Raw genomic sequence first — 16,977 nt, forward strand, 5'->3', positions numbered from 1 at the left:
TCTTATTAGAGGTAAGGCAGAAAAATACTACACAAAGCATATACAAATTCAGTTTTCATCCCTACAACCATTCAAGACTGCTGCTAAATTCTCCTGATCCAGATGTATAAATCTGAGTTGCCAAATGCAGCCTTATGCAGCAGCTGCCTATCTAGCTATTGTAGGGTTTTGGCTCTGGCTCTAAATATGTAAAGATATGTGCTATGTACATTTATTATCACATTATAACCCTCATAAACACTCAACTTTTATTCAAAGATAAGAAGACTAACTTAACCCAGCATAATATTAAGTAATGGACTTTGAAGTATGAAGATGTGAGACTTCCCAGTTTTACTATCAGCTTACATGCAATTTCCTTACTTCCTTCTTCAAAATAAACTAAAATCACATTTGAAAAATTTTAGGTTGCATCTAGTGCCAAAAATTCTCATATAGGATAAGATTTTCCTGAAGTCCTGTTTCCCTGCTGTTCTGAATGGCTTTAGTTTTAAAGCAAACAAACAAAATCCTCCTGCCTTTATTGGGAGATACTCTTAAAGAGCTGCTTAAAAACATGTGAGGTAACAGCTACCCTTGAGATTGTTCTGTTTTCTTAAGTGAGCAGAACTAGTCCCTGGAGAAGTTTGCACTGTCAGTGGTTAGACTTGTCTTAGAGGTCTTTTCCAACCCTGATGATTCTGTGATCTCTGTTACTAAGCAGTGCCTGATGCTGCTGATGGGTGCAGGCAGCCTTGGCAGGAAGAACATACCTGCTTGTAGTCTGCAGAGTGTGGAGATGCCCATCTGCTGAAAACGGACCTCTTGGTGGGTAAGAAAATTCTTGAGGTAGGCTTGAATCTCTCCAATGTGATGCTTCCACAAAAGCATCATTTTCTCTGCATAAATGGGAGAACCACTGGAGATCAATACAAGCCTTTAAACACTTTGAAAACTGATTTTTGTAACAACATTTCAATAATGACTCATTCACCTTCAGCTAAAATCAACATTACTGCAAAGACTGTCAAGGGACTTCCCTGTACTACAGCTTCTGATAATACTGCTGATACGTCAGGTAAATAAAAAGATGAGTAGGCTGCTGTGCTGGGAATCTGATCCCTGTGCAAGGGGCCTGCTGATTTACAAGCTGGTTGGCCAGGTAGGTGAAGCTATCCATTAGATGTTTGTGCTGTTGGATTCTGTTCACTACCTGAGAGAGAGTCTGCTCTGTTGCAAATTCTTTATGCTAGAAATGAAACAGATTTGCATTTTCCCTCACTGGGGACTCACCACAGATTTCAGTTTTTCTTGTCTAATGTCTAAAATCTAACCATACCTTTCTAGAGAATGTGGGAAGTATCATCTGAACACCTTTTTCTTGCAAGTCTTAAAGGCTCTCAGCTGCATGAGGCAAGTATTTAAGCATAAAACTTTTTTCTACAGGTAAAAATAATGCTCTTTTATTCTCTCTCATTGAAACTTGAAATATTTTGGCCACATTCTTAAAACCACTTTACTGAACTGCTCCTGCTAATTTAGTCTAGAATTATATCAGCAGGATTTGGTTCGGTAAGTTTTTCTCTTGCTGGTCAGGGAGCAGAGTTAATCTAAAATTTTGGAACACAGCCTCTGCTGTCTGTGGGGGATGCCATCACATTTTACATACTGAGAAAGAAGGTCAAACAGAAAGATGTAACCTTGTTTGAAGTGACCCTTGTCTGAAACACGTTCTCATCTCTTCCATGGTGAGGAGTATGTTAATGGTCTCCCACCTTCCTACTGAAGTTGTTTGCAAGGACCTCAGAATTTGCTGTGGACCAGCCCTGCAGAATGGCAGTTCTTGAAGAAGGCAAAAACCATGTAAATCAGACCTTTATCTGTGGTCCACTTTCATCCCTGGAGTTTCTTGTACGTTTAAGGACTGTTTTATTTCAAGGGTGACTACAGACACTTGTACTCTAAAAAACTTGTAGAGGCCAAATGGGGGGACGATAGAGGAATATTTAAGGTTGTTCAGTGCCTGACAGTCCTTTGGGAAAAGGCTCATTTCACTCCAGACAGCCATAAGTCTCTTTCAAAGCACAGTTAATCCTGTGTGAGTTACCATGACCGATCATGTGCAGGATGATGGAGGCAGCATGAAAGGATGGCTCAGGATGTTCCCGTTGGCCAGCCAGTCTCACCAAGCACTTTGTCAAAGGTTCATCCATCCACTGGACCATGTGTAACATGACTCCTGCTGGAAGGCAGAAAGGTAAGAGAGTAGTCTCTAAACAGAAACTCCAGTGTCAAAGAAGTGAAACTGAGAGGTCTGCCAGAAACTGCTGAAATTGTGAATCCTTCATGCAACTGGAGAAGCAAAATAAGTGCTGAACTTGGTTAATAGGTATGTTTAGGTTGTTAAAAAGGGTCATGTTCTGAGGTTATGCTCTCAGTAAGGTAAGAGGATGGATGGATTTGGTCCATATTTTGTTGGCTTTTTGTTCTGCAAAAATGAATCACTTTATGTGCAAGATCCACTTTTGGCCTATTGGACTCAGTCTGTCCAGCAGCTACTGTGCTCTGCTCACAAAATTAAATGTGACGTGTAGCCAGCTGCATGGCCATTATACCAGATAAAAGAGATTACTTGTTTGACAGACACTATCCAATGCTGGGGCATGCTGGGAAAATTTACATTTGTCCTTTTTGCTATAAAGAGTGCTGTATCTTTCATGAGTGCCAATTTGGTATCTCTGATACCAAATCCTGAAAATCCATGTGCAAAAAATTTCAAGATATAGATCTACTTCGTATTTTAGACTTTTATATCAGTTTCTGCAATGATAAAATTATTTCAGCCTGAGAAACTGGGAAATGTTACAAATAGAAGTAGACAGGCCACGTACAGCAGTAAAGTTCAGCAAAAAAAAAAAATTTAGAGTAAAGATTTCAAGCAGTTGAACAAAAGTGCAGACAATGGAGTCCACGTATCCTGCCTGTCAATTGGATTTTGTTTTTGAAACTTACAACTAAACAAAGAATTTAAAAGGAAAGACTTGGGCTGTGTGTCCAGCTGTGCTCCATCTCCAATCAGAATTAGTTAGGGACATGTGCACTTCTCTGATTCAGCCATTCATGGAGGGTTGCTGCCATACCTTGCTTTGCTAGCTCAGCAAGGCAGGATGTCACGTAACGAAGGGAGTCTTCCTGAGTGTTGGTCAAAAGCATGGTCTGGAGGAGACCTTCGACACAGCGGCTCTCAGTGATTCTCTGCCACAAGAGAGAGATCCATGTTTAGCACTTCCATTGTGGTTTAGTGGTGTCTGGGGGCTTCAGAAGTACTGAGGTGCAACCATCAATAATGGAAATGTCTCCTCCCAGATCTACCACAACCAGGTGAAATCACCTTGGATTGTTCAGAGATCACCTGTACTGAGATATATATTTTACAGACTGAGTTGAAAACAGATAGGAGACTTTGCCTGTGCTGACTTGGACTAAAAGCAAAAAATGAGACCAAGAAATTAGTTCTGAATGAGTCAGCTGGAGGTGACTGGTTGCTAGCGAAGTTGAATGATGAAGTCTTCAGCTCTCTAGGAGTCCCTAACAGTGGAGGCTGCTCGTGGCTCCCTAAGTGAGCTCAGGTATCTATCAACAAAAGGGAGTATCTTTTTCTGATACTCATGCTGCATTTTATGCTGTAGTTTTTTACTTGCTACTTAGAGGTTCAAGGTGGATTGGAGACTGCTGCTTTTCAAGCTCCCACACTCTGTCCTGCTGGCATAAAAAGAGCACTGCCTTTTTCCTCTTGTGCCAAGGACTCTTATGTGTTTTAGGGAGCATTCCTTAGACTTGACCCTGGAAACCTGGCATTCCCACTCATGTCTGTGTATTCACTTATGCAGTGAGAGCTTGACACTCTCGCTATTATGAAGCCTTATGAAGGTGAAGCAGCTCCCAGCTGGTAACAGGATAAAGTCATAGAATTTAAGTATTTCAAAAAAAGACCATATTTGTCAAACTTTGAATGGATGGTCCGTTTTTATTCCTACTGTGGGCCTTGAGCTTAAGGGAATTTAGTTTCCTGCAAAACTCAATGTCACAGCTATTAGAAATTTATATAATTCTTATATTAGTGAAAAACCCATAATTTTCCTTCTGGCTGCTTTAAATCTCTGGAACTAGTAGTAATTGGCTCATTAATTTGGTGGGGTTTTTCCCTCAGTATTGATTACTACTGGTGATATTGTTTGATCAAGGTACTCCAAAAGGCAAGGAGAAAGGAAGTGCATCTGTACCTATGGATTTCGAAGCAAAGTCAGCAAGAGAGATCTTTATAGCGTTTTGGCATAGCTAGTATCTTGCCAAAGAGGCAAAATATACATCAGTAGCTGGGGTTCTGTTTCACAATGAACAGCAGCTGAAGCAGAAGAGCCAGGAAATAAAAATTGAGTTCACAACCGACCTCAGATTTTCCTGAATGATCTCTTTAATCATTATGAAATGGCCTTGGTAGAGGAACTTTTAAACCTATGATGCGGTTAAATTAGGTAACCACATCACTCATAACAAAAATTAGATATTTCTTATTTTAATTAGCACTTTTTTGTATTGTATTGGGAAAATATGAACTAAACTACCCTCCATTTATGGTCTGGTCCTTTTATTCATACATGCAATTTTGTGTAAAATATATAGCAAATTGGCATATGTTTAATTACCCACAGAACTATTTTTCTTTAATGCTGATTTGACATAAACACAAAGGCAACCTCACAGGGTATAGTTCAGTGACAAACATTGTGTACCTACCTGTTTGTTTTTGGAAAGGCACAGGTTTTTGATGATGCAAGCAGTATGTCCAGCAATCACAGGGTCTGTTTTATGTGCTGCCAGTAACGTCCCCAGGCTTTGCAGTAGCTCAGCACATGCCAGAGTGTCCTGAGAAGAGCAACCAGTATCTCAGTTACATCCAGTGTGGACAACACAACGCAGTTTTGCAGACAGCTATGGAGAAATCAAACCTAGCTCTGCAAGAAGAGCGTTAGTTTGCTTATTTAAACCAAGGGTGTGGCTGGGTCCAGTGCTGCTTCTCTCAAGTACGGTCTGAGTGCACTGACTGTTGAGCACTTACTATGGAGGGCTGGAGTCTTCAAGGTCATGTAGTTTATTGTTGTTTCCACCAAATGCCTCACCGGGGTCATTGCTAAGTCAGGGGAAGGATGTGTGATCCTGACTGGAAGGAGAGGTTGTCAGGATCTCTGTGAAAGGCAGAACTACACGGTGAAGTAGCAGCAGCAGTGTGTCCTTGTGCTCAGCAATTTACCTGGCTACAATAATGGGTTGTATGTTTAGATCAGTTTGTGATCAGGCACCTCTTCAGTAAACATGTCTTGAACAACATCTTCTTTACACACATTTCTCTGCTGTCTGATGATATTTCAGAGGCACTTTGCTGGGTATCTCTCTCTGAATGTAGTCTTCCTCCAATTGCCATTAATATTACTTGAATCACAGAATGACCTGGCTTGGAGGGGACCTTAAAGATCATCCAGTTCCAAACCCTCTGCCATGGGCAGGAACACCTTCCACTAGGCCAGGTTGCTCAGACCCCCATCCAACCTGGCCTTAAACACTTCCAGGGATGGGGCATCCACAAATTCCCTGGGCAACATGTTCCAGTGCCTCACCACCCTCACAGTAGGGAATTTTTTTCCTAATTTCAAATCTGAATTTACTTTGTTTCAGTTCGCAGCCATTACTCTTCTCGTGTAGTATCAGACTGGAGTCTGGATTACTGCAGAGGTAGTTACCTCAATAACAACATGGATTAAGGGGGCACTGCTGTGTGTAAGAGAAACCTGACTTTGACAGAGTTTATTTTAGGTCTACAGTTAAAAAGCAAAAGATTTCCACTTGGGAGTGTTTTTTCATTCAGTCTCCTTCCCTTAGGAATTTAGGAGTTTTTTATGCAGTTCTTCTGTCTGTTCACCATGAACTATATTATTTGTACTACTTGGAAACCGAGACACATTAGCAAAGGAGGTCAATAGAAAACAAATCATTGGTCCTATACATAGCTGCAAAAAATCACATAATTCTGAAACCTGTTAAATATCAGGATCTCTAAAGCAGTGTTGAAAGGCAGATGTCTTTAAAAGTTAAACTTTAATCTTTCTTTTGCTTAGGTTAAATTGCAAAAGTGTATCTTATTTTCTTTTAATAACAGCTGACATCTTCACTTAGCTCATTTTAAGCACTGTCACGACCAGAAATCCTAAAATTAAACAGGAAAGTAAATGGAAAGGGCAGTTCTATGCCTGAACACAGGGCATTAAAAGAATTCTATATGTAGACAGGACAGTAATTTTTCCTTAGTCTTATTTTCCATTTTCTTTAACAAAAGAAATAATATAGTTTTACATAATCCAATTAAATTACCACTGATTACTGTCTTCTGTGCTTTTGGGGCCAAATGGGTCCTCTTTTCTATGTAATCCCATCAAGTATGATACTCATTTTTGATTTGCTACAGCCTGAGAGGAGGAAATTTTCTATGGATTATAAAGAAACTTTCTAATATATAATGACTTCCCTTCCAAGATCTTTTGTTTATTTAGGACCTACATTAACAAGTGACAGTACTTGAATTTTGCTGAACTTCTTTTTTTGGCTGGAATATGGCTGAGATCCAGATTTTGTTTTCTGGCTCAATTTTGCACAGTGCAAGAGAATCACGAGAAAACTGTGAGTAAAAATAGATTGAGTGATTCAGATGGATATTGATCTAACTTCTCCCAAGATTAGAATATTTAAAAAAAAAAAAAAAAAGGCAAGGGAAAAAACATTCCAGCAGCAAGAGTGCTTACAGTTGCAATGCTGCACTCGTTCTCCTTACACAGGGATTTCTTGACAAGGTAAATATTATCCCATTTACCAATTAGCAAAATGGTAAGGCAAAGTTATTTTGTACCTGGAGTGAAGATTCAGTGGCACCATCTGGAACAGACAGACCCTGACTTCCAGGTCTTTTGCTCAAAAGAATTTGACTTAAGAGACTGTTTTCTCGCAAAACCTGATTCTTTAGTGTTTCAGGGTTGGGCTGTCCTTGAGGAAACTGAATTCTATTCCCTCTGCAAGAGGGAAGCTTTCCAGCCCTTGCTGGGAATCCTTGTCAACAGCCTGACCAAGAAATTGCAAAAAGGGAGCTGAAGCAGGGCAAGGAGCTCCCGTGAAGCATTCCTGGGAGTTTGCTTCATGGTAACGAAAGGGCAGACAGATTCTGCCCCATTGTATCCTGGGAAGTATTTGTAATAATTCAAGCATCACTTGACTTGGTTGTAAAGGTTAGCTTTGTTCAATGGTTTGTTTTCCAACAGTTGTTCCCATGGAGAAGTCCCTTTTTCAGTCACGGAGAATTCAGCCTGAGTTAGAGAAAGAAATGTTGAAAAGACTTGAAAAACAGCTCAGAAAAGGCACAGAGATGGGGAGGCAGGATACGAATACAAAGAGGTCAGCTTCTTCTCAGAGTGCCCAGGGCTCGCTTGCACAAAGCAGCAACATTCAGTAGTCAGGGACAGCCGTGTTTGCTCACTAAAACAAATTTAGAGAGGTAGACACTTCTCACTGGGGAATAAAGTGAGATACTTTGCTTTCCAGCCTCCTGCTACTGACCCTTTTCCCTCATGAAGGATAGGCTGTTTCACCACGGTGTACCAAGGCTAAGTTTGCAGTGTCTTTGCTTTGTTCCCACTGATGCTGACCACGTCTCTTTGTGGCCAGGGATTTGAAACACTGGTAAAGACAAGTTTCAGGACAAGGGAGAAAAGGATTTGTGGGCACTCTTTCCTGGGAGAACAAAAAATGTGAACAATGTTTGGAGACAAGAAAAGCAAAACTGAGTGAGGACCATGTTCCAGCATAATGTCTCCTACTGAATAACATATTTACTGTGCAAATGGCCTTCAACTAACTTAATGCATTTCAACTGTAAGCTTGTTGAGAGCAAATTGTGTTTTGATTGTATGAGGCAGTTTGACAAGCAATGAGGATGTTCTGTGCTCATGCAGCCACTCTGCCTTACATTTCTCTGTGCTCTAGTTGCTGCTTTCCAGGCATTGAGCTCACCCATTTTTCCCATCATGTCCCAGAGGAAGGGGAGGTGTAATTTTTGTTTGTGTACAGACAACTGAACTGTAACACACCAAGCTTTCGAAACCCAGAGTAAATTCCCACTCAGGCTGAGTGTATTTCAGGCACAAGAAGCACCTAAGGCCACCTGAAGCTGTTCAGACCCTGCCACTACTGCTTGAAGCAATGTGGCAGGGAAGGTTCTCACATATTTTTGTTCTATGTACCCAACCTCTGACTTCCTTCAAATGTTGTTAGCTTAAAACACTTACCAAAAACCTTTCACATCTATGTTCTTAAGGATGTCTTTAATTACTGTAAAGAAAAGTTTATTTAAAAACAAGAGTAATCTGTCAGTAATTTGCTGTAATTTAATTGTAGGCAGACTTCTTCATGTATTTGGTAGTGCTGCACTGTTAATGGTGGTGTTTACCCTGAACATGGGCAAAAGAAACATTCTGTAACTTAGGACATGAGGATACACAGTCCTAGTGAAAGTCCTAATGCATTAACTAAAGACAGACAAGATTTCAAATTCTGTTAGTCCCCCTTTTTGTTTTGGTCCTAATTCAAAATATGTGAATATTCTACAAATGAACTTTTGAATAACACTGTCCATGCAGGGAGTAACGTATATTTGCTCTTTGTTCTGAACTTATGCACTTTAAATGTGTGCTCTAAATCAGTTTCTCTGTGGGTGGGGAAGCTCTGTAGCCAAGAAATAACTCCCCTGGTTGCCCTCATGGTGGCAGTGTCTCATGGTGCTGTGTATGTCCTGCCCCTCGTACCCCCATCTGCAGACCTATGGTCCGGGGACTGAGGGGACTAGAAGGAGTTGCAGGGAGTGCAAGGCAGTATCCACAAATCCAACGGCTCTGACACCCATCTCCCCCTCTCCTCTCTCACTGGTCTCTCCTTTGGATCCCGCTCAGCACAACAGATGGCTCCTCAGGTAGTTAGGGACAGTGCAGATGCAGTAAACGAAGCCTTGCTATTTCGGGTAGGAGACAGAGGGTTGGGAAGTCTCCCAGAGTCTCTTGGTCATTTTCAAAATGCATTTCATAGGCTGTTTTGCCACAACAGAGTGTTACCCCAGGTGGTGGCCAGAACTAGTCTTTCCCCTCTGTTTTTGGGAAATGACCTCCCATACCTGGTTGGGTGGGTGCTGGGAGAGTATCCAGAGCAGGGCAATGGAGGCACGACGCACGTCCTCGCTGCCAGAGGCCAGGAGAGAGCACAGCTTGGGCAGGACGTTCTCAGCAACCATCTCGGCCTGGATGTCCACTGGGGTGGGAAAACAAAGGAGGTCAGGGGGGTTCAGAGCACTGCAGGGAGTAATTCAGGCTCTGACTCAAACAGCTGAGCTGACTTGCATCAAATTAAAGGGGACCTCCCCATCTCCATGTGATGGGGCAATGCAGAGGTTCAGTTATAAAAATAAACCCTCATTTGTTCTGCCTCCTTTTGCTGAGGGTTTAATACAAGCTTGATGGCAGAAAGTAGGTTTGGGCACCCTCAGTCTGTGTCTGAACCTCAAAAAAAACGAGTGAGGGGAATTTTCTGACTCCATCACTGGCATAAGGCCAGGTAAGAAGGTGGCAGCTGCACAAACAGAAAGACCTCCCAAGCACCACCTATCTCACAGGGTTATAGTTAGCCAGGAGAGAGCCCAGCCACCCCACTGAGTTGTTATACCCCACTTGCCCCTGCAACCTCAGAGAGTGCACTAAAAGGCAGTGCCAGAGAGGCCGGCAGATGGAGAGGCAGATCTAAAAGGTTGAACAGACCGGGTGTTTCAAACACCTCAAGGAGTGCCACAGCACTTCCTTCACTCTCAGCTCCTCTATAATTGTGACTGCTGGAAAATTAAGCACCTCTACATTTTCTAGATGAATAACTCTACCCTGAAGTCTGGGACTTTAGCACTGAGTGTGCCAGTCCTCTGCCACTATTTCCTGAATATGTCATAAAAATGAATCTTGGACATTTAATAGGGTTTTTCAGGAGGATGACAAATGCATGGAAGAAAATTGCATTTAATGATAGACCAAATTATGCCTTGGAGAAGAGAGGTCCCCACTCAATAAGCAATTTCAGGAGACATTCTGTCCTAATTGGGTTTAATGCTTAGGAAACATGGAAAGAAGGAAAGCTTAGCAACTCACTAAGGCTCACTCTGTGCATAAACACATCTCTGCTGCCTTTATCCCTTTCTCCAGATACTCCCCTTGCTACCTGGGAGCTCTAAAACAGATTTGGTTAGGATATGCACTGCACCTTCCTCTTCCCTTAACATCCAGGTAAAATGTAGAAAATGTCTCTTTGTTTTTGATAGGAAAGGTTCCCAGCCCACTGTGCTCACTCTGAAAGGCAGAGAGAGATAGAAATAGTGTGGTTTCTTTATGTCCAAGATATTGCTTACCACTGGTAGCCAAATTTCTTAGGCAAACACATGCCTGGCTTGAAACCTGCTTGTGCCAAAGAGGAAAACAAAAAATTTAAAAATGAGAGAGAGGAGGAAAAAGAGCAGTTTTAGTAATGCATGTTCTTGCCTATGGCACACAAAATAAACATGACAACACTAGCAAGCTCTTACGTTATATTCAAGAGTAAATTTTAGCACGTTTTTTTTTTCAAAGTTTTGATGAAATTTTTTTTCAACCTCCTAGTATCAGTCATCCTATTGTTGATGAAGAATGGGGTTCAGATGTTGGCTTTATTTTAGAACATCTGATAAGTTATTAGAATGAAGGGAAAGAAATTGTCCCATTTGCTTCGCCTTTTTTCACCTCCCTTCTACACAGAATTTCAAGTTCCACCAGGAACTGTGGTTTCTTGAAGTTTCTTTGATGTGGCTTCCAACAAAGCAAAATTTTCAAGATGTCATCCTTGAAGCCATACAGTAAAAGTTCTGGATACCAAAAAGAAAAAAAAAGCTCAACAGATGTGTCAGACAGCTTCTGTCACAGACACAATGATCAAAGACAGAGCCTGGACAGGGCACTTCTCACATGATTCAAGCTAATAGCATACAAGCTATCCTAGTCTAAAGGAAGTGTCCAGGGCTGTAGAACAACTTTAATAATTTCCCTTTGCTTTCTACATACATTGACCTTGTAGAACCCATGTATTTCCTATTATAGGTGTCTTTTCTCACGGGAAAGATGCTGCATAGGTACCTGAACAGTAGATGAACAGAATGATGTGAGGCTGAAACTGGAAGCCCAAGTCTATAGCTCTACTTGGATGCTAAGTCTTTTCACAAAGAGAAAGCTACAGCTTTACCTTGTCCACAGAAGAGGATAGGAGAGAGATCAGTGTGCGCAGCAGGAATCTGTCACTGGGCCTCAGCAAGGCTTTGTGGTGCTGAACACTGGCTGCCACGTTGCTCAGGGCAGCACAGCTGTAATACTGCAAAGAACCAAGAAAAAACATAGAGAGAGAGGTCAGAGTGGTGACACACCGAAAAGAATACAAATAAATTGGAGAAATTATTTCAAACCAAGGAAAATAAAATGCTTTTTCATCCTAAGGGTTGACACAACATGCTGTAGCTGCTACAGCAATCCTGCTGGGGCGTGTTGTACATTCATTAGGATCTTGGCTGTATGGGAACGTGCTCTGCTGCTGCAATGACATTGCTGCTGGCATCTAAGTTAAGTCATCTGCAGCTATTGTATTATATGTTTACATTGATTTACTCAAGCTGGATGTAGCCATTGCCCTAGCATGCCAAAAGATCATTTCTAAAGGATCTAACCATTAACGCTAGGGAGGATTACACATATAAAAGTGTCTATTACTAGGGAGGTATAATTAGAAGAAAGGTTGAGCTACAGAGATGGAAATTTTAAGATCAATCTCAGAGAAATCTAAAAATGTGGAAACAGTTTACAGAAAGCAATTCCAGAGGGTCCATTCCTTCAGAAATCTAGAAAAATCTGTGTAGAGATAATTAAACTGACGGGGCAAAAAATTTTGTGCTACTCAAAGGACTGAATAAACAAACTAGCAGAGTGTAAGGATTACAACTCTGATTCATAGTTTATTTATCAGCACACTTTTGCACTAAGATGAGCTCTCTGCTGAGAGTGCAGATTCACAAACAGGTGTCTGTGATAGGCATAAAATAGGATGCTTTACAGATATTTACAGCAACAAGAAAAAGATCTTTCCAAGCTGTCTTCTCAGAATACTTAGTAACATTGCTTAGAGTGGATGATCAAAGTTAGGATGCAAAAAAATCCCCCAAACAAAACAAAACAAAAAAAAAACAAAAACAAAAACAAAAAAAAAACAAAACCAAAACCCAGAGGAAGAGACCTATCTGCATCAGACCTGAAAAACACAAAAGGTAACCACATTACAAGCAGCTGTGCATGCATTAATGTGTGCTGGCAGAAGAAGTTTTGCATCATAAACTTTCTCCTGTGCAGTGAGACAAATTTGGTCTTTTAATATGTATTACGTGACTGAGCTGAGTTTCACCAAGATGCTCTCCCATGTTTCTCCACTTCACCAGAGAAACCATTCCTCCTCTTCCCCCTTTTCATTTCTGCATACTGAGGTTTGTGCTCTCCTTAGAGTCTCCATGTTACTGTTTTAAAATCTGACCTATTTTAGTCATACCTGGACTTCTGAGTCAGGAGATTCCAGCAGCAAGGCAAGGACTGGAAGGGCTCCTTCCTTGCATAGGACTTGTTGGATTTTCTCTGCCATTAAAAAGAAAAAGTGAAAGTGTCTTCCTCCTTCCCTCACTCTCATCTGGAGGCACCATTCAAAAGAGAGATTCTTGGGTTCTAAAGAGTGCTGATGTTGTCCAAATACATGCCAGTCAGTGTGGCTGGAGAGTATGTAATTTAGAACTTGTGTAATGCAGCAGTATGCAGATATTTTAGCAAAAAGACTAGCAGGCTGTCTGATTAAGCTCTTGATGGTTTTATGCTAAAAACTGCTCTGAGAATCTGAATTACTGGAGAAGCTGAAAAGCCTCAGGTATGATCTTCACTATGATTTCTGTGTTTGAAAAACAAATTATTTAAAATATTCTGAATAATACCAGAAATGTAATAGCTAACTGTGTAAGTTCTTTGCCAACTGTTTCCTTCCACAAGACAGAGTTCAGAGATGTTACTCGTGACTTTATAGTTTAGCTTTGTGGAATAATGGTATCATCTTGGTAGGTGAAATTTAATGCTGGCTTGTTTCAGAGTTAATTATGGTAGTCAACATATAATTGCAGAGGACCAAGTACTACTTTTGATAAAGCTGTTTTCAGATATTCCAGGAGCCTTTAATGTCTGACCTGTGATAGTTATACTTAGCATATTCCAGCATTGAGTTAGTCAGAACAAGCAAAAAGCTCCTAAAACTTGACTTTGTTGGGTAAACTCCAGAGATTGCTTAAAAAATTAACAGGCCATTTAGTGTATTTTAAGGCCAAATAATTTCTTTAACAAATAGCTATTTGTTTTCCTATTTCTTTGACTGATTGTTTAAATATTCGTACACTACCCCCTTGGATTTGAAAATCAAGCTTTTTTGTTTTGCTACTAGGCAAAAAAGGGCCTCTATCAGCTAAACTTAAAGCATCAACCTGTGGTACCAACATGAATGCCATATGCAGAGGAAATAATTTGTTGCTCAGAAGGGCTTTTATTCTTGCCTTAACCTTTAGGATTATTTTTCTATCAGTTTTCTTTTGGCAATTTAGGTAAACCATTAGTCCAAAAGTACCTGACTGTGTGAGGTTCAGAATAGCACCAACTGCATTTTGCTGGACTCTGGGATCATAGGACTTGGCAAGAGACAGCAGGGGTGTAACTCCTCTAGCAGCACCAATAGCCTCTCGGTTGGACTCTGGAGGAAAGAATCAGAGACAGAAAGAAAGAAACATTTCTGCCATCCCACTGTGAGCCACAAGCAGGACTATCCCTTGGTTCTCCCTTCTCTGATTTCTCTGCATGCTCAAAGGAAACTTAAAAATTCTGAGAGCTTCATAGGAAGGAAACCAACTCATGACTTTTGGATTGGCCATAAATCACAGCTGGTTCAATGCTTTTGGTTTGTGACTAGGATAATTAAAGTATCTTTAAGGCCCTTTGAACATGTTAACAGAGTGTCATACTCACTTCATACCCTTGGTCTGTCTGATCAATCTATTCACAGTGTGAAAACCAAAAACTACATCATTAACTGCAGGTAAGGTTTAATTATTTTAGTAGGGTATATTCAGGGCCAGTTTCTCTCTTGGAATGTCCCTGTGTTACTCACTTGACATCTACAAACAGTGCAGAGGTTTCTAAAGACAGAATTTGACTTAACCATTGGAATTTGAAAAGATGATGCTTTTTTGAAGTGGTGGTGATTCCTTGCATAGCAATGTACTAAGTTGTATTCAACATCCTGGAGTACAACGAGAACTCAGAAAGGTCTGCAGAATCACTTAGGGCTCTTGGATGAAAAACTGATAAAAAAAGAAAAACTGTAATACTTAATTCTGTAAAATTAACAGTATTTATACCCAGTTTAAACAATGGCTAGTCTGTGGAAGTTTGCTGAGAGAAACATGACGCAGGCAGAGCAAAAAAAAAAAAAAAAAAAGGTATTTGGATGAGATAAAGTCTTCAGATGCTAACTAACTTGGAGAGTTATGAGAACAAAGCTGCTAGTTTTATTACTAAAGCCTATACAGTGGGGAACTGACATGGACAGATTAGCCAGGATATTTTCCAAGTATAGTTCAGAGAGTATCAGTTTAATATTCCAAGGTAAGTAATTTTCTGTGTTCCTATGCGTATATACTCAGGTAAATAACTTTTATTCTGAAAAAAAAATTGAGAAAAAAAGAATTGTTCTGGGAAGAGTAATCTTTTAAAAATAGTTTTTCCATGTGGGAAGCTATTATTCTGGTGAAATATTCTGGTCTCCTTCATAGACAAGCCCTTCTCTAATGTAATCTGCCTACATACCATTCTTTTGTTTCCCTCAGTAGAAGCAGAAAGTCTTTTGTATGGCTCCAACTGGTGTGAGGCAAACTACTCAGATGAATAAAAAGAGAAGTAAAAAGATAAAGAAAGAATTTAGATATCACTGGTTCCCTTATTCTTGTACACAATATACTCCATGAATGTTTGTGAATGTGGAAAAGAATCTTACATTTGAGAAAAGGGATCATGAACATTTGGACAAAATTTGGGCAAATTCTTTCTTCTATCAGATGTTGTGGCTGAACGCTTGTTTTGCCAGTTTATGATGACAGACTGGATGGGGAAATATATCTCACCAAGATGTGCAACTATTGCCATCTCTGTAAGAGAGGTGGCAGGCTAGATCATGTTTCTCTCCTGAACTGTTTATCTTAAAAAATGCATTCCCTCCACTGATGCCTCTTGGAATGCTTTCAGAAGGAAGCTATGTGTTCCTTCTAGATGCTACTCTAAAGTGGGGAAATCAACAACATCTACTCAAGCTGTGTTTGAGTAACTCACCAATTCATAAATTCTTTCTTTCCACTCTGACATTTGTGCGCCTAAAAATTCCCATGAGAACAACTTTGAATGTGCTTTATACTCAGTGCATTTGCCTTGTTTCAGCTTAAAGCAGATGTTCAGGCCCCCCTAAACCCCGAACATGTGAACATTTAGTTCTGAAGTACTCTGAGTTCTTATCTCAGGACTGATTACTTTCACTCAGTGATTAAAAAGCTGCAGATAATTGCAACTATGCATGTATCCTTTTGCTGTGTGGACAAATGCTGGTGTTGGAACAAACTAACCTTCAAATATTTTTCAATTGAATGGGTTAGTTTGTTCTTATTTTCAGCTCCCTATTGCAGCAGGGAGACAACCCAGTTTGCACATGACCTGCAGTAACATGGCCTGCAGTAACACTGCTAAACATTTTCACACTGTACATAGTCTTGCATGCTTGTTGCAAGAGAATTAAGACCATTCTTAGATGCAGAATTTTAGTCACCTTAAACCCATCTAAGTATCTTCCTAATTTGGTTGTGCTTCCATATTTATCTTTTTTGCATAAATGGTCTTCTTGAAGGATATGACTGAACAGGATACTTTTCTCAAGCAGACACTTAAAAATATCAGAGTCTGCGAGTTAAAATTAAAATAACCCCTGGAGAATTGCCTCTTGCTATAGTCTCGTTGCTGTGGTATCTAAATATAGTCTGAAAAACAAATAAATGGATCCAGCACATTTAAATTCTAGTTAAACTGGGACAGAGATCCTCATCACTGATCAAATACCAGGCAGTAACCCAGCCTATGCAGGACTGCCTAAGTCTATGTTCAGCTTTGAAAGCTCCTTGAGTGCTTAATCTGGAGTACTTGTGCTCAGAAGGACATTGGTGCTTAAGGGAGTGTGCAAAGGCAGAAGACCACAGGGAATGAAGGTAGCCTGGATCTGCAGTAGCTGAGGGTTCCCTGTATTCCAGGTTAGACATCTAGAAGGGTAAGAGTGTCTTCAGGACCAAGAAACATTCTTAAATGCCCAAACAAGTCACTTTCTCTGTGGACTGTTTAAAACAGGTGAAGGAAACACAGACCTCTCTGTAATCTTTAGGGACATAACTTCACTGACCCTACACAAAGAAAGTCCTTCTAGAGCCAAGTACCTAAAAGTTTAGTGACGCCATGCCTAATTAAGACATTTAAATGAGGCAATTACACAAAGTAATGTAGTATGTAGAATTCTTAACCTGACGATAATATACAATGCTTAAAAATAAGCTCCTAAGGGAAAAGTGTTTAAAAACCTGAAAATAAAATAAAAAGGTGGGATAAAATGCAAATCAGCACTTTCATGTGGCTGGATCCTGCTTATCCACTCCTCCTTTGCAACATAAATATTTAAATGAGAAATTAA

General features: G+C 40.3%; 1 protein-coding gene across 3 annotated transcripts in view; it reads right to left on the reverse strand.

Annotated features, from left to right (window-relative positions):
* LOC135296792 (uncharacterized) overlaps positions 1-16,977 on the reverse strand; it is a 31,149-nt gene that overhangs the window by 1,046 nt on the left and 13,126 nt on the right. For 2 of the 3 annotated variants that reach the window (XR_010358787.1, XM_064413603.1), the window contains exons 5-13: positions 13,831-13,953; positions 12,724-12,806; positions 11,380-11,505; positions 10,517-10,562; positions 9,245-9,378; positions 4,777-4,905; positions 3,120-3,234; positions 2,087-2,221; positions 753-878 (exon numbers count right to left, since the gene is read on the reverse strand). Coding sequence is in view for 2 of the 3 variants with exons in the window: in XM_064413603.1 (XP_064269673.1) it covers positions 753-878; positions 2,087-2,221; positions 3,120-3,234; positions 4,777-4,905; positions 9,245-9,378; positions 10,517-10,562; positions 11,380-11,505; positions 12,724-12,806; positions 13,831-13,953 (1,017 nt within the window). In the remaining variant the exon portion in view is untranslated. The remainder of the gene's footprint in view (positions 1-752; positions 879-2,086; positions 2,222-3,119; positions 3,235-4,776; positions 4,906-9,244; positions 9,379-10,516; positions 10,563-11,379; positions 11,506-12,723; positions 12,807-13,830; positions 13,954-16,977) is intronic. The other variant, XM_064413604.1, reaches the window with a different exon arrangement.

Source organism: Passer domesticus, chromosome 3 (genome assembly GCF_036417665.1).
Source record: "Passer domesticus isolate bPasDom1 chromosome 3, bPasDom1.hap1, whole genome shotgun sequence".
Classification (NCBI taxonomy): domain Eukaryota; kingdom Metazoa; phylum Chordata; class Aves; order Passeriformes; family Passeridae; genus Passer; species Passer domesticus.